General features: G+C 48.2%; 1 protein-coding gene across 1 annotated transcript in view; it reads left to right on the plus strand.

The window, feature by feature from the left end:
* The window catches only part of NVL (nuclear VCP like), an 88,683-nt gene extending 62,053 nt beyond the window's left edge, over positions 1–26,630 (plus strand). The window contains exons 19-23 of the mRNA XM_056132318.1: positions 4,906–5,012; positions 14,120–14,196; positions 18,256–18,344; positions 23,863–23,933; positions 26,410–26,630. Coding sequence (XP_055988293.1) covers positions 4,906–5,012; positions 14,120–14,196; positions 18,256–18,344; positions 23,863–23,933; positions 26,410–26,451 — 386 coding nt within the window. The 3' untranslated portion in view covers positions 26,452–26,630. The remainder of the gene's footprint in view (positions 1–4,905; positions 5,013–14,119; positions 14,197–18,255; positions 18,345–23,862; positions 23,934–26,409) is intronic.
* Positions 26,631–27,964: the final 1,334 nt, after the last annotated feature.

The following is a 27,964-nucleotide window of genomic DNA, read 5'->3' on the forward strand; positions in this document are numbered from 1 at the left end:
AAAACACAAGTACCCATACTGTCTACTTACTTATTCCTTATTACTTAAGTTTGTTTCCTACCAGAAACAGTGTAGTATCCAGAAAAGGTTTCTGCTCTCTTGGTTGGAAATACAAATAGATCGTGCTGTGTACACTGCTTCTGAGCAAAGATTCTCTCTGCACTTGTGTAATTGGGAAACTTCTAGTTCAGAGTCTCCAGCCTTTGTTAATTCTTATTATTTGTCAGATGGTAGAAGAGATGACTTACACCTCCTACCCAAGGGGTAAGAGAGATAGTACAGCAGGTAAGGCGCTTGCCTTGAGCATGGCTGACCCCCAATCCCTGACCTTCCATATGGCTTCATTAGCATCACCAGTAGTGGTCCCTGAGCACAGAGCTGGGAGTAAGCCCTGAGTACAGCCAGTTATGGCACCTGCCCCCACCTCACCCCCTGCAAAGAAAAGCAACAGAAAAATGTATGTCCTTATAGGAGCATAAAGAGCTTCTTAAATTCTAAGTAAAATGCAGTATTTCTTCCTTTTTCCTTCTGAATGTCCTTGGCACATGGTTGAAAGGTTCCATGGAACGTCCCTCTTTAAGTCAGTTGATCAGTGGATTGGATGCTATGGCCATGCTGTGTCTTACCCAGTGGCACAATGCTGCCTTTTAAAATGAAGTTAGTTCCTGGAATTGCCTCTGCTGATTTCAGGTACCCTGGTACTGAGCTGGACCCAATGCGTATTTGTTCAGTGACTCATGAGACCCACTGTGCTAGGTGTAGGCTCTCTCTCTCCGGCTTCCTGAATGAACCCCGTGGGTGCGCGCCCAACTCGAGTCCACCCTCCACTTCACTGGCATGGCCTGGACTTTTGACTAACTGGCTACAAACTGGAGGTTCCAGGGCCCCCTCCGCAGATTTCAGATGCCATCCACAAAGCCTGGTCGTTACTGTGCTCCTCGCCCACCGCTGTCAACTGAAGGTTCCCATGGCTCACTGCTTGGTTTTGTTTGTTTGCAGGGGTGGGCAGTGGGGTCAGTGCGGGGAGCAGGAAACCCACCCAGCGTCAGCACTCCGCTCCCTCCCTGGCCCTCTCAACCCTGGGTCTTGAGTGATGTACTAGACTCATCCAACTTGCTCCTACTTTCTTTGCCCAGCAAGGTGTTTGGGGACAGGATGGGATGGCAGGGCAACCCCAACAGTTCTCAGGGGGTGCTCCTGTCTCCTTCAGAGACTGGGGGCACTGCGGTGCCGGGGACCGAACTCGGATCATTCCTGGGCATTGCATGGGCCCTTGGCCACTGTGTAGAGTCTCTCACCCCAGTTTACTTGTTTTCTAAGGCTGCAAGTGAACACCCAGGTGGGGAGAAACAGGAAGAGAAACAGGAAAGACGGAGGGATGGCAGGTGGGGCGGGCTCCTCATCTGTGCCCTCTCCAGGGGTGAAGTCGCCCCAAAACTCCACATGTTCACCTGTCTGGAAGCTCCCTAGCCCTGTTCCTTCTGGGTTTCTGTGAAGGCTCCTGGGAACTCGTTAGCAGTTACTGGTAGAACTCAGCCCCAAGCCCCCACTCTTCAGCAGGTTCCCAAAGCCACCTCCATTGACTTAACACAGCACTTTGGAAAGTGCAAGGGTTTGGGGGAACTGCATGCCAAGAACTGTGGGTAAAGAGCCTGTATATATGAAAAATAGATGCCATTCAAATGACTGAAATATAACTTCTTGTACATCACAGTATCTCACTTTCTGATCTCATAATAAGTTTCATTAGATGTATAGTCTTCTTAATCTACAGATTTAGGGTTGTGGGTTTTTTTTGTGGAAGATGGGCAGTGGCTGAAGTCACTCCTGGCAGGGCCAGCCAGGGTTGGCAGCATACAAGGCAATCACCTTACCCAATGCCATACTGTCTCTGATCCTAATTCTTTTTTTAAAAAAACCGACTTCTAGAAATGAACTTTTGAGTGCAGACCCTGAAGTGAACCCTCTGTACCAGGAGGTGTTTATCCCCCCTCCCCCATTACAGTAGTTGTGGTGGGTGTGAAGTAGTGTTCCTTCATAGTTTAATTTGCACTTCCCTGATGATTACCTGGAGGAGGGTGGTGTTGGGTTATACCCAGTTGTGCTCAGGGCTCATTCTTGGCTCTGTACTCAGGTCTTACTCCTGGCGGTGCTCAGGGTTATGTGTATGCCAAGGCAAGTGCCTCAATCCCTGTACCGTCTCTTGGGCCCTAAGTCTGTAGTGAGATAAGTGATTCGTATTTTTTTTCCCATCTGGCTTGATTCTCCACTTTTCCCATCTTCCCTTCTCTTTGCTGTTGCGGTGACGGGGGTCCTAGTTCATTGTGGTGCTCGTAGTTTCATCCTGCTGGGCACTGTGCTCTCTCTCTGCTGCTGGTGATCACGGGTTAACACTGCCGTGACCACGTATGTGCATGAACAGTCAAATGTACAGTCACAGCGCTGCCCTTATATGCCGAACTGAAGTCCATGGACAAGCATTGTACCATTCATCTATCCCAGTACCTCTTTCTATTCCAGTTTGTTTTGGGGTCACTCCTGGTGGCATTCAGAGGCCTTGTGGACCGTAAGCAGTGCTGGGAAATTAAACTAGAGTGACTGCCTGCAAGACGGCACCTTGACCCTGTACTGTCTCCCCACCACCCTCTTGATGTTACTATTTAAAGAACAAATCTTTACCTTTGATAAATTCAGTTCGCTGATTTATCGGGGGATGAGGCTTGGCCCACACCCGGCAGTATTCGTGGCAGTGCTCAGGAGCTGCTCCTGGGGAGCTCAGAGGTCAGAGACTTTTATGTCAGACCTCAGAAATCATTGCTTAACCCAAAGTTAGAGAAACACTTTTTCTTCTAAGGGGCTAAGGCAATAGCACAGTGGGTAGGATGTTTGCCTTGCACATGGCCGACCCGGGGTCGATACCCAGCATCCCATATGGTCCCCTGAACACCGCCAGGGGTAATTCCTGAGTGCAGAGCCAGGAGTAACCCCTGTGCACTGCTGGGTGTGACCCAAAAAGCAAAATAAATAAATAAAATGTTTTTATTTTTACTCTTATTTGGGCCCAGGGAGGGGGTGGTTATACCCAACAGTGTTCAGGGCTTGCTCCCAGCTCTGTGCTCGGGGCACCTTGTGGTGCTAAAGGTCAGAACCAGACCCCCTGCATGCAAAGCACAGCACAGCCCTGTGAACTCACTTTCAGTGCTCACATTTCAGGCTTGCCCCAGGTTGAGTCACTCCTTGCCTAAGTTCTGAGGAATACTCCAGTTTCATCCTTTTGCAAATGGTTATCTCTTTGTGCCAGTACTACTTGCTACAAAAATGATCTTTTGATATTGCCTTTGTTGGAATTTGTCTTTGTCACAAAGTAATGTCTTCCTAATATTGGAAATAATGTATCTATTTGATCTTTAATTTGGCTTCTTATTTATTTATTTTTGATACTTGATAGAATGGAGGGGTTTTTTGTTAGGTTTTTATTTGGGGGGGGGGGGGGGAGGTCACACCCAGGGCTTACTCCTGGCTCTGCACTCAAGAATTACTCCTGGTGTTGCTCGGGGGACCATAAGGGATGCTGGGAATCGAACGTGGGTCGGCAGCATGCAAGGCAAAAGCCCTACCTGCTGTGCTATTGCTCCAGCCCCTGGAGGATGTTTTTTGATCAACAGATACAAGAGAAAATTCTTTAGATATTAATCCCATTTGTGAGTGGATAGATTTTGTCAAAGCTTTGAGACCTTTTTTTTTTTTGATTGCAGAATCATCACCTAGAGATTTTTTTTTTTTCCATACAATCAGTCCATTAATGAAACCACTTTGGATTCTGTAGCATTAATCCTGGTGCAAGATGCTGGTGGTTTGAACTAGGAAATAGCTGTGGATGTAGAAAGAGTCTGGATTTATTGTGTCACATCGCTGACAGGATTTTGAATGGATTATGTATGGTGAAAGAATCAAATCAAGCACGATCTCAGGTTTTGGTCCTGAAAAACTGGAAGGATGAGTTGGTGTTAAAGATGGGAGAAACAAGTAGGGCTCTGTTTGGGGAGGAGATGAGAAAAATTAGGGTCCCTGTCTTAATTAGGTGATACTTAAGATGCTTGTTTGTCCAATAGAGATGTTGGGACATGAGTCAACCCCCTCCACCTCCTAGAATATAACATCTTGTCACGCTTCCCTTCTTGTGTTTTAGATCACTTGAAGCTCTCAAAAAGCAGATAGTAGTTATGGACAGTACTATACTAGATTTCTTAGGAAAATGTTGTAATACACAGAATTTTGTGAGCTTCTTCACAGTCATCTCAGATTAAATTGTCTGGGGCTGGAGAGAAGACTTAGGGGCCGAGGCACGCCTTGCACACAGTTGACCCTGCTTCAATCCCCAGTACCACTGCTACATGTGGCCCAGAGCCAAAACAAAATAAGTAAAAATTTTAAAAGCCTGTATTTGTATATATGTTAAAAGGTGTTTCCAAGAGCCTGAACAGCATTTTAAAGGACTGAGCACATGCCTGTATGTGAGAGTCTTTAGTGTAACTACCAAGCCCTGAGCCTGGAGTTACCCCCCTTAGCACAGTACGTGTGATCTTTTCTTTTCTTCTTGGCCACACCTAGTATGCTCAGGAGTTACCCCGTGCTCTGTACTCAGGTATTACTCCTGCGGGTGTTCAGGGAACTGAGTGGTATGCTGGGAGTCAAACTCATTTCAGCCGTTGTATCTCTCTGGCCCCAGCAGGTGCGATTCTTACAAAATGAGAAAAGGGCCAGTGGGATATTCCAGCAATTAGGGCACTTGCCTTGAAATGTCATTAAATGTGTATATCATTTCCCCATGGTTCCTAAAGATCAATATACTCAGATTTCAGCTCTAAGGCATTAAGTCTGCCTGCTTCCTCTTCTCTCCCCTAGATATCATTGACCCTGCCATCCTGCGACCAGGCCGCTTGGACAAGACTCTCTTTGTGGGGTTGCCTTCCCCCGCAGCTCGTCTTGCTATCTTAAAAACAATCACAAAAGTGAGTAAAGAAAGTTTCTTTTTGTTGTGTTTCTCTCATGTTCAGTCTGAGTGGTAGTAATGTAGGGTGCCTGGTCACTATCTTCTGCAGCCTTAAATCTTTGCTCTGGCGGGGGGAGGCCGAGGAGGTGCTCCAAGGTCGAGCTCCCGCCTCGGGTGCCTGAGTCCTGCCTGTGATCCTCATATCTTGCCCGATGTAGGTTTTCACGACTGGCCAAGCCTTACCAGCAGTGACCGAGATCCACTGGGGATTGCTATTGGGGGAATTCTTTCCCCCACAAGAAGTTCAGGGGTGCTATACCTGGCACCTACAGGAAGTCCAGGAATGTATGTAGCTCAGCAGTTAGAGCTCGTGCCTTGCACATCCCGGCACAAAAAAATAATCAAACTCATCTGCCCCATCCCTTACCTCCCAAAGAGGAGGGTGAGCTACCTTTGGTACTAAACTACCTCACTACCTCTTCTATATTTTGGGGGCTGTCATACTCGTCGATGCTCAGGGCTTACTCCTGGCTCTGCATTCAGGAATCACTCCTGGCTGCGCTCAGTACCATATGGGATGCCAGGGACCAAACCCAGATAGGCCACGTGCATGGCAAATGCCCTACGCCCTGTGTTGTCACTCCAGCCCCAGGAAACTCCCGCTTCTCAGTAATTTGCTTAAAGAAGAAGGGTGCTCAGAGCTGCATGCTCTCCCAAGGTGCCTCTCCCGCGGTCTCTCCTCTCGGTACTTTGATGGTCACTTGAACTGGATAGTCATGTGCTGGCCTCGTTTTTCTCCCTGGTAGTGCAGGGGTGGGAGCGGGACCAGACAGGCCTCCTGCTTCTGCTCAGATCCCTTGCTGGTCTGCCCAGTCCTTTCTTGAACTGTCCTTGGACACCAGCCTCAGAGGCTGCTTCTTTCCATGCTGAAATATTAGTAGAGTATTATGCGATTGTCAACTCACTCTTTCCCCAGTGCCCCTGCCACTACACGGATTTTTCTTTCTTTAGCAGTCACTGTCCAGTTCTCTTTTTCTGGGGTTGGTGTTTTTTTTTTGTTTTGTTTTGTTTTTTGTTTTTTTTGAGGGGCATGTTGTTTTGTTTTGAAAATTGAAGATAGGTGGTAGTTAGGTGTTTCGGGTGCATGTTAGGCATGCACTGACCAGGTTTGGCTTCCGACACGAGGACGGGCTTCTGGACATTGCTGGGTGCAGCCTAGAGGTCCCTGAGTGCTGCTGGGGTGGTCCTGGTCCCCCTGGCACCTCAGGGCCTGGACAGCTTCACATGCTGGGCCCTTGTGCTGAACTGATGACAGAGAGACGTCTGTGGGCTCATATGGGGTTCCCAGGCCCCTTGCGCACCACTTGGGAGCCACCCACCCACCACAATAAAGGAATCTGAAAGAAAAAAGACAGGAAAGAAAGTGGAAAGAAAGTTGTTCACTCACATTTCAAGAGGTTGTCCTCTTTCATTTGGTTGCTTCACATTTTTCTCTGTTTATTTGCCATTAAAAATTTTTTTTTCTCTTTTGATAAAACATTCTGTGATCCTGTTTTACCAGACCATCCTAACTTTAGACTACATGTAACAATATTCTTAACTGTCCCCCCCCCCCCAAAGGAGGGACAGTAGATCGTTTAACTTCCGGGGTTTATAAGGTCACAAGAAGGTAGCTTATGTAAAAGTGAAAATAAGGACAACAGAATTAAAGATATTTGGGCCAGAGAGATACAGGGGCTTAGGCACTGGCCTTGCATATGGCCAAACTTGGATCTATCCCCAACACCATAGATAGCGCCCCAAGTACTGGAGGTCAGGGTTGGTGTTCCTGAGTAGAGAGCCCAGAGGAAGCAAGAGCCACTGTTAGGTATGGCCTTAAAAAAAAAAAAGTACGATGGAGCTAAGGCAGTGTGCAGTTTGCTCCTGTGTGGCAGGAGCAAAGAAGGCATAGTGGACAGGGAAGTGCTCCCAGTCTTGCTCAATAGGACCTTGGATTAACAGCTGAGGGGGAAAGAGAAAGGAAGGTGAACTCTCATTTCAGCCGCTGTAACTGGACGCAGCATTTTCAAAAAGGACTTGGGGGAGAAGGAGTCACAGTTATTTAAGTTCCAGGGGTGCCTCAGCAGCAGCCCAGCCACAGCAACTGTGTGGTCGGGAGACTGGGAGAGTCCTCAGGCTGGGCTCGTTTTCTCTCTCATCAGCACAGTGCTGGTGGTCAGTCAGGAAAAGAAAACATTGTGCTTAGTTCAGTGCTGCTCACCAGGGAGGTTTTACCTCTGCTCCCACCCTCCACTCCGTACCCCAGGGCAGTGGTGGGGACCTGTGTATGCAGCACTGGGGCTGACGCTGCCCATAGTAGAACAGCCCCACAACCAGAATCCCCTAAGCCAGAATGTCACTGATGCCCAAGTGAAGGGCCTCCGCTGCACTCAAGCTCTTACTTCCTCAGATCCAGCCAGCTTGCATCTTGGCATCTCTTTCCTTCCCTGTCTCTGACCTGAGGAACTGTAACTAATGCGATCGTGTGTGTGTGTGTGTGTGTGTGTGTGTGTGTGTGTGTGTGTGTGTCTTTCCTGAGGAACTGTAACTAATGTGATCGTGTGTGTGTGTGTGTGTGTGTGTGTGTGTGTGTCTGACCTGAGGAACTGTAACTAATGTGATCAAGTGTGTATGTGTGTGCGTGTGTGTGTGTACGTACACACCTGGGCACAAACACAATCTCAGATTTGTCCTAAAGATTTCTTAAAGAGTCATGAAGACACCATAACACTTTCACACTTGCCGTGGGCTGTTCCAGATTACAGTGATAATCTTGGGCACACATGTCCAACACAAGGGTTGTGGGGGTGGGTCCCCACCTGGCAGGTCTGGTTCCACGCAGGTGACTAAGCCAGGCCTCCAAACATCCTGAGCAGAGAGCCAAGAGTCAGCAAGAGCCACTGTTAGGTATGACTTAGAAACAAAAAAAATATACTATGTATGAATCACTTCTTGGCCTTTTGGCTAAGATCAAATATAAATACTCTGTGTGGCAGTCCGACTGTGAAGCAGCTTTATACTGTCTTTTATCTTGAATGCACATGACACAGTGTTAGCCCCTCCGGTACAGAGTAAGTGTTCAAAAATCCCTAACTTCAAAGACGAAACAAATAGGAAAATAAAATAATACAGAATTAACCTAAGTGTATTAACCTAATGCAGTGTTAACCTAAATGAATTCTCTTTTTAAAAAAAGAGCTAAATCTCTTTTTGGTTGTGTCCGTTGTGGGGCAGTTAAGGCACATAGTCCCTAGCTATAAGAACAGTGCTCTCAGGGGCTAGAGCTATCGTACAGCAGGTAAGGCACTTGCCTTGCACACAGCCAACCTGTGTTCAATCCCCCGGACTACATGTGGTCCCCCAGGCACCAAAAGGAGTGATCCCTGAACACAGCCTGACGTGGCCCCCACACCACCCCACCAAAAAAGTATGCTCTCTTATTTCTCTCTCTCCTTTCTCCAGCAATCGCTGGGATGGGAGAGAGCACTCAGTGGGCTGGGCCACATGCCCTGCATGTAGGAGGGTCAGTCCCCTCCCTACGTGTTCCCTAAGCATGGCCACAGGTGGCCCAGCATCCCACACACCCACACCCACGGCAGCATGTCAGCCGGGCCGTGGTAGTTTGGTTTTTCTTTTCACTTAGACAGTATTTCCATTGTGCCCAAGAGGTCTTGTTTCTTGTTTTGATCCATCCTGGTCCCACAATGGCCTTATCTGATGTCCGTGTTCCATGACATTGCTTATATTCAGCAGGAGAACACAGCAGGGGAACACAGCTGCCTGGCTGTGGGTGTCATGCCATCCCGGTGCCAGCTGATGGCATCAGGCCAGACCCTGGAGGGCAAGGTGTGCTCTCTGTTCCCATGGTTTATATTCCTGGACTTTATATAATGTGTGTTTTTATATATCTCTGCATATATGTATGTTGGGAATTTTGTGTTTTGAAAGGACAGTTTTCTTCTGGCATAAAAGGCAGTTGAGCACTGAATGCCTGGAAGTCCCACATCAACGGCCCCATATGGTCAGAGCTGTGTGAAGGAGGGGCGCTTCCCTCAGGTGAGGCTGGGGCTGTGTCAACCCTGGTTCAAATCCTACGATCACTCCTGTGCACAGAGCCAGGAAAAGCACCACCAAGGGTAGCTCCAGACCCCAAAATAAGCAAACGAGCTTCTGATGAAAACAGGAAAGTAAATCAGTGGAGGTAATTCTGTGCACCGAGTGAAATATAACTAGGAGACTTCTGTACTGCATGTGATAGGGTCAAGTTGAATGGTTTCTTTTGCTTGTTTGTGGACCAAACCTTCACCCTACCCCCATGCTCAGGATTTTGTCCCTGCTCAGTGCTGAGGGCCTGTTCCTGGTGGAACTTGGGGGACCAAGCAGGGCCAGGGATGGCACCCAGGACTCGCACGTGCATGGCACATGTCCCAGTCCCTCTCTCTACTGCATCCAGACTCTCACTGGCTCTCATCGGGACCTTCAGTCGGCCTTGCGCTCCCACACCCCTCTGCCCTCCAGCGCTGAAGGAGCCACTTAGTGGACCTGCCTGTGTTATCTGGCTTTCCTGCCTCACTCAGGACCTGTGAGGTCGAAAGGTTCCCATTTCTCACTGTGATAAATCCTAGCTACATATTCACCATCACAGCTCAAAGCTGCTCCCCCTCCCACATAGAGCAAGATTTTGTCTGCTTATCCAGATAGAAGACAAGATTTTTTTTGATGTAGGAGTACTGCTATTTATTCAGCCACTGATTAGCTGATTGAATTGTGCATGAACTCCACCTTACTTTTTTTTTTTTCATTTTTTTATAATTTTATTTATTGAATCACCGTGAGAGCAGTTACAAAGCTTTCGGGTCTAAGTCTCGGTCATACAATGAAACACCCGTACCTTCACCAGTGCCCATTCTCCACCCCCAACAACTCCAGTATACCCCCATCCCACACCTTCCCCCTGCCTGTGGGGCAGATGATTTCCACATTACTCTCTCTCTACTTTGATTACATTCAATATTTTGACACCTAACCCACTATTATTATTTGAGATTTTACCCCAACACTCAGATCTGCTGAAAAGGCAACAGTAGACAGTTTGTTTTCTATTGCTGGTTATGAATAACATATGATGTCGCGTGGCTGCAGTAGTGGCTGAGCAGTTTTGAAATTCTGAAATTTTAACACTTAAATCTGGAGGGATTTCTGCCAAAACCTGCTGGGTTCCGAGATTTGCTCCTGAGTCTCTAGGATCATGGCCGTTAAGCAGCTTGATCAGGAGCTAGAAAGGCCGTTCATGGGCGATGACTTGGGGTCTCGTTGGGGTGGGGAGGACAGGACCAGCTCCACCCCCATCCTGTGAGGCCCACAATGTCTCGTCACTGCGGGCCCAAACCTGACTGTCCAATGGCCCCTGGAGGATGACGGCCACCGAGCTGCTAGGGGGAAGCAGGCGGAGGGACAACACCCTTTCCCCGCCCCTGGGGTGGCCCAGGGACAGTAACCTACTGCATGGTCCAGGCACATTTCTGCCAAAAGCCGTTGGGTTTTGAGATTTGTTTCTGAGTCTCTGGGATCATGGCCGTTAAACAGCTTGATCAGGAGCCAGAGAAGCCCGTTTGTGGGCGTTGACTTGGGGTCTCGTTGGGATGGGGAGGACAGGCCCGGCTCCACCCCCATCCCATGAGGCCCAACAGGGGAAGGCCCAAGTCTGACTGTCAATGGCCTCTGGAGGATGGCGGCCACCGAGCCGCCAAGGGTGAGCAGGCAGAGTGACAACCTCCCTTCCCCCCTGGGCTGGCCCGGCAACAGTAACATACTCTGGGGTCTGGACGCATTTCTGCCAAAAGCCACTGGGTTTCGAGATTTGTTTCTGAGTCTCTGGGATTATGGCCATTAAGCAGCTTGATCAGGAACCAGAGAGTCCATTCGTGGGCGTTGACTTGGGGTCTCGTTGGGGTGGGGAGGACTGGACCGGCTCCCCCCCATCCCTTGAGGCCCTGCTTGCCTAGTCACTGTAGGCCCAAACCTGACTGTCCAGTGGCCTCGAGGATGGCGGCCTCTGGGCCGCCAGGGGGAACAGGCCAAGGCAAGAAACCTATTCCCACCTGGGTTGGCCCAGCACCGGTAACCTACTGCAGGGACCGGACGCATTTCTGCCAAAAGTCGCTGGGTTTCGAGATTTGTTTCTGAGTCTCTGGGATCATGTCCATTTAGCAGTTCAATCAGGAACCACAGAGGCCATTCCTCCAATTATGTAGCTGAGCCGGAGGTGGTTTGTGGGTGTGTCTCCCACATACCTAACTTTTGGCCGTTTACTTTGTTGGTAAACTTTGCCCCAAGTTTTTGGGGTCTGGCCAAAGGCACAGCAGCAATTTTGGGGTATCTGAAAGTCTGAAGGCGCCATCAGCAGCCTGCTGATGCACTTGCCTCACAGGTACAGATTGACCTGCTGGCAGCACCATACCCCCAAGATTTTTTAAATTACCAAACTAAGTTTATAATAAAGATTAAAGAAGCTTTCCGAAAGTCTGTCCAGATTTGATAAGGACTCAGATTTGTTTTTTACATTCCTGCTCCATTGTTAGTTCCACTTTCGAAATCTTTTTTATTGCCATCTTCAGGAAGGTGGACAGTTTCTGCGAGTAAAAGGTCCAGAGGAATAAAGAGAAGATTGTCATCAGGTACATTCATAGAGGGGAAGAACAACAATTGCCAAGGGCTGTGGAGGTGTGGAGGGGAGAGGTCAGGTACTGCCTGCAGCGGCTCAGCTGTCTTTCTCGGACGGGGCGGTGGAGTGAATGTACATTCATGCCACTAAACTGTACTTTTAGGAAGATTTCAGCCTGTTTCATAAATTGCTCTTGCCCAGTACAAGGGCGTGAGCTACTCCCGGAGCTGCCCTCCTGCTCCCTGCATTCCCAGGCTTAGCTGCTCTCCTGAATATATCAGGACAGTTCCAGCAAAAGGAGCCTGGAGCGACGCATCTGACTGCTTCTCTCACATGCAGCTCTGTGTGTGTGTGTGTGTGTGTGTGTGTGTGTGTGTGTGTGTGTTTAAAAATATGTTACGGTTTGGAAAGGAAGCGTACCTGTACCTTGACTCTATAGATGAACACTTGAATTTATCAGAGAACAGCAGCAAGCAGCTGCTCCGCTTGTGACAGTCTTGACGGTGTGCAGCTGGGAGGAAGTGAGAGGATGGACGCGGACCTGAGCGTGGGCCGGGTGCTGTGCTTGGCCAGGGCACCTGCGGGCCGATATTGACTCGCTTTGCGGCTCGCCTGTAACCCTGGCCACTGTTGATTCACTTTTCTTCCTCTGGGTGTTTCTTTTGAAACTGGTTCCTGATACGGTGTTTCTGAAAGGAAGGGCTGTGCAGTTGATATGTCACTTGTGAATAACAGCGAACAGGAGCCTGCCAGCGGTCTGTGTCTTGCATTTGAGATCACGGGAGGTGGGTCTGGGCCTCTGCTGTGTGTGCTGCCAACTTGTCGTCAGATGGTGCTGAAATGCCAAGCCTGTCCCGATCCTTGTCATTTCTGAGCCCCAGGACGGTTGGCGGCAACAACAGGCTGGGTGTATTTCAGATGCAGGGTTCGGAAAGAACACGTCAGGCACACTCAATGCCTCTTTTGCAGACCACAACACCCAAAAGGAGAGAGAGAACAAAAGGGAATGCCCTGCCACAGAGGCAGGGTGGGAGGGGGGATGGGGGGATATTATCCATGGTGGTGGAAAATGGGCACTGGTGGAGGGATGGGTATTTGATCACTGTATGACCGAAACCCAAGCACAAAGATTTGTAAATCTACAACTGTACCCCATGGTGCTTCACTAATTAAAAAAAAAAAAAAGAACACGTCAGGCACAAGGCCTTTCGTCTCATGCAGCTCCTTCCCCCTCGGCCACCTGGAGAGGGGCCTGCCAGAGCATGGCAACTTAGTGAGGGAGGTGAGGAGGCATCTTCTCGCCAAAGACACGGGGCTGGCCATCTTTATTCGGGAGGGGGGATTTTGTCTTTGCTGTCACTGCATGTAAATTCTTCCTAAATTGTTTAATTTTCCCAGGTTTTAGAATCTGCTCCTTAAATTGACTTCATTTCTCAAATTTGAAATTTTGTAACACTCTGACACTGATCTGGGAGTCAGTTCTATGAGTTAAGCAGCTGTTTACTTACCTAACACTCATTTGGGGGACTGGAGCGATAACACAGCAGGTAGGGCATTTGCCTTGCATGCGGCCAACCCCCAGGTTCGATTCCCAGCATCCCATATGGTTCCCCAAGCACCACCAGGAGTAATTCTGAGTGCAGAGCCAGGAGTAACCCCTGTGCATCACTGGGTGTGACCCAAAAAGAAAAGGAAAAAAAATTGGGGGGGGCCTGAGAGCAGTGGACTGTGTTTGATTCCTGGCAGTATATGGCGCTTTTTTCTGGGGGGAGAGGGATCACACCTGGCAGTGCTTGGGGCTTACTCCTGGCTCTGTTCAGAGATGACTGCTGGCAGACTTGGGGGGGACCATCTGGGGTGCTGGGGATCAGACTGGGTCAGCCGCATGCGAGGCAAGCCCTCGACCCGCTGGACTATCACTCTGGCCCCAACCATGTGACTCCAAGAGGGCCCAGGTGATCCCCAGCATGTCATCCTTGACCCTCTCACTGAACCCCGGTCCTGTTAGCCAAGAAACACCGGGAGTGGCCTCTGAGTGCTGCTTGGGAGACGCCCCTCCTCCACCCTCCCTCCCCCCACCCATAAAATTATTATGTCGGGATTGGGCTATAATGCAGTGATGGAGTACTTGACCTTTCCCATTATCTTTCATGTATTAGGTCTTGAATTTGATCCCTGGCACTACAAACATTTAAAAAAAATGATAATAAATCAAGCACCCACCTATTATATAGAATAGTGGTGGGTTTTGTTTTTGTTTTTGTTTTTTTTAGGCATACCCAGGAGTGGTGCTCTGTACTTACCCCTAGCTCCTTGCTCAAGGATCACTCTTGGTGGGGCTCAGAGCAACCATCTTTGCTTCAGAGGGTCAAACCAGGGCGTGTGCTTGGCCTAAATTTTTGTCTCTTTTTTTTTCCCCCCAGAATGGCACCAAACCCCCCCTGGATACTGATGTGAATTTGGAAGCAGTTGCTGGTGACCTCCGCTGTGATTGCTACTCGTAAGGATCTCGCCTCTCTGAGGCTCGCTTCCTCTTGTGGACATGGGGGTAGGGGGCCCGTGGAGTGCCTCCCACCTGCTCCAACCAGCCCTGGGCTGAGCCACCTGACACCACACTCAGCTAAGCAGCAATCATTTGCTGAGACCCCTCTGGGAGTTTCCCATAGCCCAGGTTCATCATCGGCCTTCCTCTCATGACCACTTTTCACCTGAGAAGTTCTTAAGCCCATTGTAGGTGTTCAGATCAGACACTGGTGAGGAATCTGAAAAGGTTATATAAGTGTGTGTATATATATATATATTTAACATATGTGTGTGTGTGTGTGTGTGTGTGTATACACACACATAATACACACATATGTAGAATATCTGGGGGGAGAGGGTTTTTTTGGGGGGGTCACACCTGACAATGCTCAGGAATTTCTCCTGGCTGTGTACGTGGGAGTTATCCCGGACGTATTTGGGACCATATGGGATACCGGAGATTGAACCTCGGTTGGCATCTGTCAGGCAAGCCCCGCTGTATACATAAATTTTTTTAAAACTTTGCAGCTTCCCATACATTCATTCCCACAACCCTATGTGGGGCCATGACCCACTATTTGGGAAGCTAGGGTGTAGCCCTGCAGTGCTCTGCGCGTCTCCCAGAAGAATCCCAGGTCGGGACTGTGGCCCGCCCTTCTCTGAGGAGCCAAGGAATTTATGTGACAACATACTTGTTTTGTGTTTTTGTTTGTAGGCCACACCCAGTGGTGCTCAGGGCTTCCTTCTATCTCCGTTCAGGGATCACAGGGATCACTCCTGGCAGGCCTTGGAGGAGCAGATGGGGTGCCAGGGATCAGACCTGGGTCAGCTGCTTGCAAGGCGTGTGCCCAGTCTGTGATTGGAACTTTTCCCCATGCTGACTCTTGAGTGTCAGATACCCTGACCATTGCAGCCTTTCACAAATTGTCTGCTGTTCTTCCACAATATTCAAGCAGATGTATTATTGTAGTTTGCCAGTGTAGACTGTTCAGGTGTTTTAGCAGTTAGGAAAGTTGGTAATGCCCTGTTCTCTAAGGCTCAGTGCGTTCCTCACTGCCTTTCTGCTGTCATCTACCCATCACCAAATACCCAACATTTGGTTAAAGCAGAAACCAAGTACTTCCACCTTCAAACCCTCACCTGTTTGTTGTCGTATGGCTTATTGTGTTAAATTCTTTTTTAAATTCACAAATCACAAATCATCCTGTTAATCGTCGATTGTCTCGAGCAGGCCCCAGTAACGACTCCTTCATCCTAGCCCTGAGATTATATTCAAGGCTCTTTAGGAGAATGAGACCCATCATTGTTACTGGTATTTGGCATATTTGGTACGCCACGGGGAGTTTGCCAGACTCTGCCCTGTGGGCAGGCTACATTCGGTAGCCTGCCAGTTTGTCCAAAGTAGGAATGAGATAACAAGATGTCATAATAGGATGTCGCGCAGCCGCAAATGCAGCCGCACAGTTCTGGGAGCTGGTTTTTATAGTCTCTGAGTCTTGGCCGTTGATGGGATTACACGGCACCAGGGGGCCAGTTGGTGGGTGTGACCCCCGCCTACTGGAATTTGGAGGATCTGGGTGGAGAATGCTCGGCCCAAATCCGAGTAGGCTTGGAGATCTCGGCCCCGGAACCCGCGTGACTTTGTCCCTCTGCCAGTACCTTCATGTGTGCGGAGAGTGATCTCAGCGTGGTGGTGGTTGGTCCTGGAGGTCTTTGGCTGCTGGAGCCCTGGTTGGGGCGGGGAGGAAAGCTCAACCCGCTCCCCTCCAAGGGGCCCCAGCGGCGAGGACAGTCAGGCGCGGGGGCAGGAGACTGCACTTTTTTAAATTAATTTGCCAAATTTCCCAGTTTGGGTACTGAGGCAGAGAAGAGATGCCCAATTCCATCTATCTCTGGTTTATTTTTGAGAACTTTATTTTTTCATTGTTGGTAAACTTTGTTCAGGTATTGGTACCACTAAGATACACTTGCACCTTCAATAATTTAGAGAGAGACCTCTTGGTTGAGATAACTGGAGGCTGGTGAAATGTCTCCAGTACATGTCCCAGATGTGATCCCAAGCTGTTGTCTGTGGGATGGGGTTTTCCACCCGAGAGTTAGATTCAGCAGTGTAAACTTATATATATACCCAATAAAGGGACCCCCCCACCCCCCGCTGCTGGGAATTCAGGCCCTCGGCCTGGCTGAACAGTGGCATGTCACCACCTTTGTTGTGTGTGAAGTGAGGGGTTTCCTAGAGGAACTGAGAGCGAGAGGCAAAGCACTCCCCTCATCTCTTCTGAGAAGAGGGCACGCCACAGCGCTGTGTCCCCTTTGCCCTCTGTGGGCACCTCGGGCAATGCGGCTCAGTCTTTTCTCCCTCCCCAGTGCTGAGGAATGTGCCATTCTGGGCGGTGATCATGGCTCCTTAAGGAGCAGATTAGAGTCTGGAATGTGACTGGATGTTGCCGACAGGTTGGGCCTCTGGAACTAGAAAAGACCCAGTGATGAGAGCACAGGGAGAGAGCATAGGGATTACTGTTGTGTATCCCCAGAGGCCCAGACACCATTTGGGGGGCCCAGTGGTCCCCAGCACGACGGCGTTGATGTCCTCAGCCCTCACGTTCTGAGCCATTGGCCCAGTTGGCCAAGTATTGCCAGGAGAGATCACCCCCCAGGGCTCCTGAGCGCTGCTTGGGAGACATATTCCTTTCCCACCCCCAACCATGACCCTTCCCCACCCCCAACCATGACCCTTCAAGCTCCAGCTCAGCTCCAGCAGCTGCCTGCAGCTGTCGGACTTCATGCTGCCTGCTTTATCCACTGCCCGGGAGGGAGCTGTTCCCTTCACCCTGGGGCCTGGAACTCAGGGACGCACAGAACTTAATGCCCTCTTCTCAGAAGGAATGAGGGGAGTGCTGTGCCTCTCGCTCTCAGAACTCAGTCAGGGCACAGAACTCAATTAGGAATGAGATTTGGCTCCTTTGGGTCACGGGATAGGGAAGCTAGTGGCCTCCACACAGATGCCAGGCTCTTTGTCTTTGTTAGAGAATTTAAGGATGAGATGGTGTTTATGTTATGTAGGGAGCAAAAGGGTTTATTCAGTACACACCCATGGCCCACGGAGACTGATGACTGCTGGGCGCGTGCGTGCGTGCATGCGTGCGTGTTTGTGTGTTCTCAGGATCAGGGGTCTCTTGATTCTTCTGGTAAACAAAAGAACTGTATGGCTGTTAGGTCTGGGCATTTCCATCCTTTCAGTAATTTTCTACAGTGGCAGCCTTTCTGGCTGTGCATGAGGGCCTCTATTTGATCCCAAAAAGGTGGGGGCGGGGGGGTAGGGGGGAATAAGTGGTTATCACAGTGAAGAGCTAATGTCCACAGACCCCAAAATTGGGATTTTTATCCCGAATGCAAACATTCTTAAGGAACTTTAGCGGAAGAATCCTGTTAAAGAAACAAAGTTGAGAAATACTGGTTAATCCCAATGTCTTTCCTTGACTCAGAGGCCAGCATATTATTACCTGGAATGATTAATTGAAGGCTTGCTAGTACTTGTCATATTTTAAATAATTTATGACGTGTACTTAGCTTGAGCTTGAATCAAAACCTTTGTGTTTTCCCCCTTTGAACTTGGATCCATAAATTACTTTTTTTATATATGCTTACTCAGATGTTAGATAATGTGTGAATGGACCATTTCGAGCTTCAGCATAGGCCTTCTGAACAAAGTATTGCTGTAAAATCATTTGTGTGTTTCTTCCTGCTGACTGGATCCTTTCAGTTTTTATGTATTGTTGGTATTTGTGTGGGAATCAGCATGGGAACATTGGTATTTGCATGAGAATATTTATGATTCTCCACATTATTTCCTCCACACTTCTAAAAGTATTTTAAATGAAGACTTAACACTCTTTCATACTGACCAGGAACAGTTCATTCCAACATTATTGGTCCGTTTCTTTCCCAGTTAATGTGACCGGGAGGGAAAACGCTATCCAGCTTCTTTGTGGGCTTTTGCAGTATCTAAGAGTAAATGCACCCTGCGTCTTCACAGGGGTGCAGACCTGTCGGCTTTGGTGCGGGAAGCGTCTCTCTGTGCCCTGAGACAAGAAATGGCCCAGCAGAAGAACAAAGATGAAAAAGGTACAGTGTCTCCAGAACTCCCCACTTCTAGTTTGTCACCCTGGATACCTCAAGCCATAGTTAAACTTGGAAAATGACTCTTTTCCAGCATGTGTTGTCTGTGGTATCATTTTTTTGTTTTGAGCCATCACCAGGCTATGCTCAGGGCTTACTCCTGGTTCTGTACTCAGGACTCACTCCTGGCGGTGCTCAGGATATACCATATGGGGTGCTTTTGCACAATCTCTCTGCCCCAGAATGTTTTCTGATGAGAAGACTTTGTTCAGAACCTGTTTGGAATGTTTTGTAACATGATCGACAAGTAGAATAATTGAAAAGTTCTTAATGCTTCTCTAACAAAGTATTGTACTTTTTCTTGTCATCATAAATATTTTTAATTCAACAACTGCATCCATTTACAGATTTCATTGTGATATTTGCCTCATAATCAATGTTGGAAAGCCATCTGCTTACCAAGGTGATGGCAGATGACCTTTCCTCCTAAAATGTTCTTAATTCAAGAACTTACAAATATGTATCATAGAGGCCCAAGAGAGATTACTGGATCTAAGGGGCTTGCAAAGCATGTGGCCTACCCCAATTCCATCCAAGCAGCATTGATCCCTCAGGAATCTCTGGTTTGGAGGCCCAGAAATTTTTTTTTTTTATTTTGAAAAAATGTGGGGTGCTGGAGAGAGCTAGCACAGCAGGTAAGGCGTTTGCCTTGCATGCGGCTGACCTGGGTTCGATTCCCAGCATCCCATATGGTCCCCTGAGCGCCGCCAGGAGTAACCCCTGTGCATCGCCAGGTGTGACCCAAAAAGCAAAACAGAAAAAAAAAGTCTGAAAAAATGTGGGGCTGGAGCAATACCACAGCAGGTAGGGCATTTGCCTTGCATGAGGCTGACCTGGGTTCAATTCCCAGCATTCCATATGGTCCCCGAGCACCACCAGGGGTAATTCCTGAGTGCAGAGCCAGTAGTAACTCCTGTGCATCACCGGGTGTGACTCAAAACCAAAAAAAAAAAAAGTTTTAAAAACTGTAGAAAAAAAAATCTTCCTGGGGCCAGAGAGCATAGACGGTCAGGCTTGTGTTTGCTCTGGCCGAAACCCTGGTTCAGATCCCCGGCACCACATTTGCTCCCCTGAGGATCACTGGGATCACTCCTGAGCACGACTGAGTGTGGCCTAAAAATCAATCGAAAATGCAATAATTTTTTATATTCTTAATCTTCCCTTTCAAAATATCAAATCCACATATGTTATGATTTCATTGTTTGGGACCATCTCAGCAGCTTTGCACAATTCTTGAATTTTGACGATACCTTTGAATTTACTGGTTAGGGTTGTGTAGGCGAGAGAGAGAGAGAATTCATTTGTGAACTGTATTCCATCCCTGCCTTTGCTTTGCTTGGTTGCTGAGACAAATGCTTGGTCAGTTCAAGTTTATGGCTATCTTCATTGCAGACTTACAGAATTCCTTTCTTCAAAAAGACCCATCTTGGGGCTGGAGCAATAGCACAGCGGGTAGGGCATTTGCCTTGTATGCGGCTGGGCTGAATGGGGTTTGATTCCCAGCATCCCATATGGTCTCCCGAGCACTGCCAGGAGGATCCCCTGAGCATCGCTGGGTGTGACCCAAAAAGAAAAAACAAAACAAAAGACCCATCTTGGGGCTGCATAAATAAAACAGCAGGCAAGGTGCCGCCTTGCATGCAGCCAATCAGGATTCTCTCTCTGGCACTCCATGTGGCCCCCTGAACTCTGTCAGGAGTGATCCCTGAGCACAAAACCAGGAGTAAACCCTGAGCACCATTGGGTGTGGCTGAAAAATAATTAAAGAGAGAGAGAGAGAGAGAGAGAGAGAGAGACACCCACCTTGTCTTTCAAAGCTAGGCTTTGGCCTGAAGTTCAAGTTTGATGCTGATCTCCCTTTATTCATGTATTTTTTAAGGGAGTCACCTTTGATAACCAAGAATCATAAAGGCATTTTTTTTGGGGGGGGGTAATTTTTATTAGTGAAACACCATGAGGTACAGTTGTAGACTACAAATTTTTGTGCTTGGATTTCAATTATACAGTGATCAAATACCCATCCCTCCACCAGTGCCCACATTCCACCACCATGGGTCCCATTCCCCCCACCCCACCCCGTCTCTATGGCAGGGCATTCCCTTTTGTTCTCTCTCTCCTTTTGGGTGTTGTGATTTGCAAAAGAGGCAATGAGTGGCAATCATGTTTGGTCTATAATCTACTTTCAGTATGCTTCTCCTATCCTGGGAGGATCCTCCCAACACCCGTTATTTGGTGCTCCCTTCTCTATCTGAGCTCCCTTTTCCCCTAGCGTGTGTGGCTGGCCTCCAAGCCATGGAGCAAACCTCCTGGTACTAATCTTGGCCACTCTTGGGTGTTAGTCTCCTATTTTGTTACTTTATGTTCCCCAGATGAATGCAATCATAAAGGTATGTTTTATCAGTTACAGCAGCATATGCGTAGCTTAAGTTTGTCACCACAGGCATCTCCATTATGAAGTCCTTGGTTGTTTTTGTTGTTTAGTTTTAAGAGTCAGTTCTCTGAGCCTCTTTTATTGTAAATTGTTTTAAATTCCCTTTGGAACTAGGTATGATGTAATTAGCAAATTCAGAACACCATGAAAAAACTTAATGCTATAATACCCCTGAACATTACAGCTGATGGCTATCTTGGGATCTGTTGTTGTCACTAAAGATTCATAGGCCTTGGGGCTGGAGCCAAAGTTCAGCAAGGAGGGCGCTTGCCTTGTATGTTCGATACCCAGCACCCCATATGGTCCCTCAAGTACCACCAGAAGTAAGCCCTGAGCACTGCTGGTTGTGTCCCCGAAACAAACAAAAATACTTACACAAAAAATTAAAAAAAAAAAAAGATTTGCAGGCCACCTCTATTCATGTATTGGATTCTACTAAAAATTCAAAGAGTCATTATTTGTTTTGTATGTTGGTTTGTTTTCTGGGGAATCCTACTAAACAATTCTGTTTGAATGAATGTTACAGACATATGTAACAAATTCTGCCATCCCCGCTTTGCAGCAGTTTGTCATTCTAGCTGTATTTTCACTGTGTTAACGGGTGCCTTGATGCCAAACTTCCATCGCACTTGTTTGGCTCCACTTTTCCCGTTCCCATCATAGTTGTCATTGTCATCAGTCATCTCAGGAGGAGAGTCTGCACATACCTAGTCGTGTTGCCTTCACCCCTTTTGTGAGTTGCGACAGTCTGGGGCGGCACTGGCGGCCGAGCCCTCAGGTCAGGTGTGGTGTGGGGCTTTGGCCTCCCGGCCACTGCCCCCTGGTCGCAGCTCCACTTCTGTTTTGTGGACAGGGGTGCCAGGCATCAAACCCATATTTATCCACACATTGTTTTTGGTGGTTTTTTTTTTCTTTTTGAGTCACCCCGGCGTTGCACAGGGGTTACTCCTGGCTCTGAACCCGGGTCGGCGGCGTGCAAGCCAAACGCCCTACCCGCTGTGCTATTGCTCTGGCCCAAACACACATTATATTTTTTAAGTAAGAGATTTTTCTCTTATAAAACACTTGATTGGGGCTGGAGCAATAGTACAGTGTGTTGGGCATTTTTGCTTCCACCCAGCCAACCCAGGTTTGATCCCCAGCATCCCATAGGGTCCCCCGAGTATCACCAGGAGCGATTCCTGAGTGCAGAGCCAGGAGTAACCCCTGAGCATCGCTGGGTGTCACCCCAAAAGTCGAAAAGAACACTTGATCAAGTTTTCTATATGAAAAATTGAAAGAAGTTGTTGTTACCAGGTAAAGCTTCAAGCAAATATTTGTATTACATTTTAACATTTAGCTTTTGATGCTCCCACCAAGTATGGCCCCGGGATCTGGCACCCAGGGGCCTGAGCTACACCTCCAACCCAAATTACCAGTATTAACAGGACCACCCCACCCCGCCCACAATTTAGCTATCTGATTTCATTTCCTTATCTAGTGGCAGAATCTTATCATTAGAATCCCCCTGATTTTGTCTGTATATAATAACTTAAGGTAGTGAAACTTGTAACATGTATGTGCTTTTGCTATGAAGGTAAAGGTAAAGGCCCTCCCGTTGATCATCGATTTGCTCGAGCGGGCCCAGTAACGTCTCCATTGGAGACTTTGTTGTTACTGTGTCTGGCATGAAATTCGGTTTTATTCCTAGTTTAAGATTCTTGGATTAGGTGGTCAGAGTGATAATATGGCAGGTAGACTGCTTGCCTTGCATGCCGCTGACTCAGGGTCGATCCCTGGCACTCCATGTGGTTTCCCTGAGCACAGAGCCAGGAGCAAGCCCTGAGCACAGCCTCAAACCAAACAATTTAAAAAATAGATAAAATTCTTGAGCATGTTCTGGCTTGTCATTAACATCTGATGAGTACAGGCCAGGGGATCATACAGCAGTCAGGAACCCTAGTTGGTCCCCCAGGCACCACCAAGCATAGTCTTAGATGCCACCCTAGGGCCTGGTGGTGGCACCCAAAGTATTAGCAGGGTCACCCCAGTACCACACGGTGCCTGTCACTGGACCCCCCCAACCCAGATAACTGAGTGCTGCTACTGGGATTGGTCCCTGGATATCACCCCCCACACACACAGCCTCCAGCCTTTAGAAAAATGGGGAGATTTTGGTCAAAGGGGACAGACAGCTTCCAGCTCTAAGGTAAGAAATTCTGGGGATCTAATGTGCACTGTTAATTTATAACCCTAAATTATATCATTGAAAGCTGTTGAGAGAACTTTGTTAAATGTTACCACCACACACACCCACACAGAGATAATCATGAAAGCTCAAGCTACTCACTGCCTAGCTGTGGTAGTTATTTCATAGCATATACATGGTGCAAAATCATTACATTGTCTGCCTTAAACAGGTGTCACTGATACCTCAGTAAACTGAGATTGATCACACCTAGTGGTGCTCAGGGCTTTCTCCTGGCTCTGTACTTAGGATCATTCCTAGCAGGACTTGGGACCACATGGGGTGCCAGGAGGAAAACTGAGATTTAAGTAATAAAACATCATGAACTCTCTCATTAAAGGCAAAGAACCTTAAAATATTTGTCCCAGTATAATCTTGTTGGGGCCGAGGAAATTGTGCTAAAATGTAGATCATAAGCTGAAAATATTTATGCAAAATTAAATATGGTTAGGTGGATGCCAGAGGGGTTCTTAATGGACTGGAGAGCAGTCTTTGATTGTAGGAGGCTTGGGATCAATCCCTAATGCCACGTGTTCCCTGCACTGCCACCAGTGATCCCCAGCCCCTCAACAGCACCAGGTGTGATTTTCCCCCTTCCTGCCAAAGGGAATTGGGGTATATATAAATTGAATCAAAATAGAACATCTAAAAACATTTTCATGGGAAGAATATATTTGGTTTGAAATACTTTCTGGAAAAAGAAGAGAGCCAGTGTTTCCCTGAAAGCTTGAAGGTCTCTCAAGGAAAACTAAGTTATAAATCTCAGACTGTACTGAGGTGTGTATGTTTATGCACTTGCTCCCCAGGTGAACTCAAGATTAACCAGAAGCACTTTGAAGAAGCTTTCAAGAAAGTGAAGTCATCAATATCAAAAAAGGTAAGATGTGCTCTTGCAGAGAGAAGAGGCTGGAATGGAGACTCGTATGGCGGGTAGGGTGTTTGTTCTGCACACGGACAACCTGTTTCTATCCTGGCATCCCATGTGGTCCCCTGAGTACGGCCAGGAATGGTCCCTGAGAGTGGAACGAGGAGTAATGCTTGAGCACCACTGCGTGTTACCAAAAAAATAAAATTAAAATATTAATATTAAAATTTAAAAATGTAGGGGCTGGAGCGATAGCACAGCGGGTAGGGCATTTGCCTTGCACGTAGCCAACCCAGGTTCGATTCCCAGCATCCCATGTGGTCCCCTGAGCACTGCCAGGAGTGATTTTCTGAGTGCAGAACCAGGAGGAACCCCGGAGCATCGCCGGGTGTGACCCAAAAAAGTAGGAAAAAAATAATAAAATTTAAATATTTAAATATTGCATGTATGGGTAGAAACTTAGAGGCATTGATAACAGGGTGCACAGAAGACTCGGGACCAGATCTTGATGTCCACCAGCAGTTAAGGAGCAAGATGATGAAGCCCAAGCCCAGGACCGCTCCTGGCCGTACTCAGGTGATCACATGGCAGCTACAGCTGAGAGGTCCAGTGGGCCTGAACCATGCCCAGAGGTCACAGTTGAGAGATGGAGCCTGACAGTGGCTATGGTAGTCCAGCAGGCCTGGGCAGTGATAAAGATCATGCTGGGCATCCCCAGTAATACCTATCACCACCATCCTGCCTCTGCCGCTCTGGATGAGTGCGTTTTTCTGCATGTGTCACCACTGCATTCCCAGGGCTCCATGTGCCCCGGGGACAGTGTTGTGGGACAATGTTGCTTGTGTTCAGCCAGGCCTTGGCGTCTTATCAAAAGGGGCCAACTGCCCAGACTCACAGGAATTCCCGTGTTCTACACTTGGGTGCCACATTTGAGCAGGCTCCGTGATAACTGGGGGATCATATTTGCCCAGTGGCTGGTCTGTGCCATGGTCAAATAGATCTGCTGGGACGACTTGGGGACAGTTTGGCACCAAGTTCCAAAGTCCTGGGTGCAGAGGTCATAGTCTCGGGGGGGCAGGGCCTACAGATTACAAGTGCCCTGACACCCCGAGCACCAGAACTGGAGACCTGGAGAGGTTCCAGGTTGCCAACGCTGGGCGTCCTCAGACTGTCCTGCTGTGTCTCGCCCGCAGGTCTGAGTGGGATGGGGTGATCTCTGGAGGGAATAACAAAGGGCAGTGGAGCGTGACCTCAGGGGTGCCCCTTGCTGACAGGTGTGTTGTTGGGATCACATTTCCAGGTCAGTCAGAGCCTCTTCTGGCTAAGGCCTGGTTCCCCTGCAGCCGCCGCCACCTGTGGCACTTCTCAGTGCCCCTCTGGAATTTTCTCTCCACGCCCCATCAAGAGCTTCCCAGGGCCCAGGCATGAGTCTGCCATTTGCCCAAGTTTTTGGCGTAAAAGTCAGTAGATAAGTAGCATTTGTTGACAAAGAAACAGTCTAGTCAGAGACACCTTGCCCCTGCATCAAATAGGATTGAATTAAAAAAAAAAAAAAATGACTTGAGAAACAAGGAACATGCCCTAAGTGTTTCTTCTAGGTTAGTGTACAAAAGTGGAAGGACCTCTGACACTTAGAATGTAGCTGTGGCCGCAGCAGCTTCCTGCCATACCCCGCCTGCCTGACAGAAGTTTATGGCTGGCCTGCCAAGTGGTGGCGAGGATGAGAAGCAACAGGGCGCTCACATATCACAACCAGTACAGACACACTGGAAAATTCTCTGGTCGTGTCTTACACGCGTTAATGCCGTGCATGATGCCTCTGCTTTTGCTTCCCATTGCCGGTGGTTTAGAAGTCTTCTTTATGAGGGGGCCAGAGTGATAGCGCAGTGGATACGGGTTCGATTCCTGGCACTCTGTATGGTGTCCTGAGCCCCACTGGGAGAGATTCCTGAGTGCAGAGCCAGGAGTAAGCCCTGAGCTCCACCAGGTGGGACCCAAAACCCAAAACAATTTTTTTTCCTTCATGATCTGGATGATAGAAACAAGACCACCCTGTGCTGGTTTTCAGTCAGCATGAGAGTCTGAGCAGGCGTCGCCTGGTAGAGGGGCAAACGTGTGGGTCCAAGAAACAGTTTGCCAGGGTTAAATCAGTTTCCCAGTACTGTCGTGACAGCGACCCAGGCAGCGGGGGCTTCTGGTGTTCAGGTGGTAGAAGTCGGGCGCTCGCTGCTGGCGCAGTTGGTGTCTCCCGCAGCCTCTCCTCACGGACGGCTGCCTCCACGCTCACTCTTCCCCTGTGCGAGTCTGTGTCTTCTGTATTGGACTAGAGTCGCCCTCGTTACCTCATTTTAATATTTTCGCCTTTTGTAATGCCTAATGTAACAACTTCAACTCTCACATCATGTATGCTCACATCAGCACAGGGGAGGAGGGCACCCTTCAGCCTGTAACACACTGACCCGCGCCATACCTGTTTCCTGTCTGCTAGGACCGAGCGATGTATGAAGCTCTGCAGCAGTCCCTTAGCTGACAACCTACCTGGGAGCTTCAGTTCTCAAACGGATGCAGCCAAGCTGCAGCTCAAGAGGTTCCCATCAGGCCAGAGCGTGTCAGATAACCTACCTCCTCTGTAAGAAAAGGAAAAGAACATCTTTCAAAACTCCTGATAAAATGATGCTGTCAAAGTAAAATTTTTATTTTGAAACAGTCTCTCCTGTTCTGTTCTAAGTTACAGTTAAAATAACTTTTTTCTCCTGAGCCACATGAGTGAATTGAATTGCACAGTGCCACGTAAACACACACACACTCACTCACTCTGTGCTTCAATGTATATTTCCTACAAACCATGGTATTCTACATACCCAACCTCCAAAATCAGGAAGTAAGCACTGACACATGGTTCCCATCCAGTCAACAGGTCCATTCACGTTTCCTCAGTTGTCCCAACAGTTTCCTTCAGGGGGCAGGAGTGATAGCACAGAAGGGCAGGGTGCATGACCCAGGTTCAGTCCCTGGTACCACATATGGTTCCCCAAGCATTGCCAGGAGTGATCCCTGAATGTAGAGCCACTAGTGAGCCTTGAGCATCAACAGGGGTGACCCCAAAATAAACCATGTCTTTCATAGCAGAAGGGATTTTTTTTTTTAAGAAGGGATCCTTTTTTTCTAAAAAGCTGTTGTTCAGATCCCAATCCCCAGCACTTCACAGACCTCTGAGCAAAGCCAAGAGTCTCCCCAACACCAGCTGGGAGTAATTCCTGATGTGAGCACCTGTGGCTGTGGCCTAAAATCCAGACTGGAGCATGTGCTTTGCAAGCAGGGGCCTAAGTTTGAGCCCAGCACTGCATGTTTTCCTAAGTACTAAGCCAGGCAGGAGTAACCCCTGAACACTGCCAGGTGCAGCTCCAAAGTCAAACAGGAAAAGCCCACACAAATAAATTTGAGATATGGGCCAAAAGGTCCTAACTAGTTACTAAATACAATAGAGTTGATTCTATCTGATATCAGCCAGATCAAATTAGAAGCACAGCCTAATAATGTATGAGAAGGATATGGAAAAAGGCAAAGATCCTGGTGATAACAGTGTTAGGTCTAAGATCCCAACTTACAGTAATTTAGCCCAGCCTAAACATGAAGTATGGAATTCCTAAGGCATGAGGCAGACTGCAGTATTCATCAGCTTTGCAGGCAGAAAAAGGTGACTAATGCCACAGTGATGATTACCATCACGTCTCCAGAAAGAAAGGACGGACTGTACTATGCACAGTCTCTGAACAGGACACTACTAGGTGTTCCCTTTGTGCCTCCAGATGAATTCTGGGTAGGCAGGTGGCATTCCTGCTAACAGGCTGGCTAGAGTTCTCTGCAGCTTTTCAACTTTCTGTTGCTAAAAATTTTTTAAAGAGCCAGAGCAATAGTACAGAGTGGGGAGGGTGGTTGCCGTCCATGTGGCCAAGCTGGGTTCGATTCCCAACATCCCATATGGTCCCCCGAACAATGCTAGGAGTAATTCCTGAATGAAGAGCGAGGAGTAACCCCTGTGT

This window comes from Sorex fumeus, unplaced genomic scaffold (assembly GCF_029834395.1).
Source record: "Sorex fumeus unplaced genomic scaffold, SorFum_2.1 ptg000007l, whole genome shotgun sequence".
Taxonomy (NCBI): Eukaryota; Metazoa; Chordata; class Mammalia; order Eulipotyphla; family Soricidae; genus Sorex; species Sorex fumeus.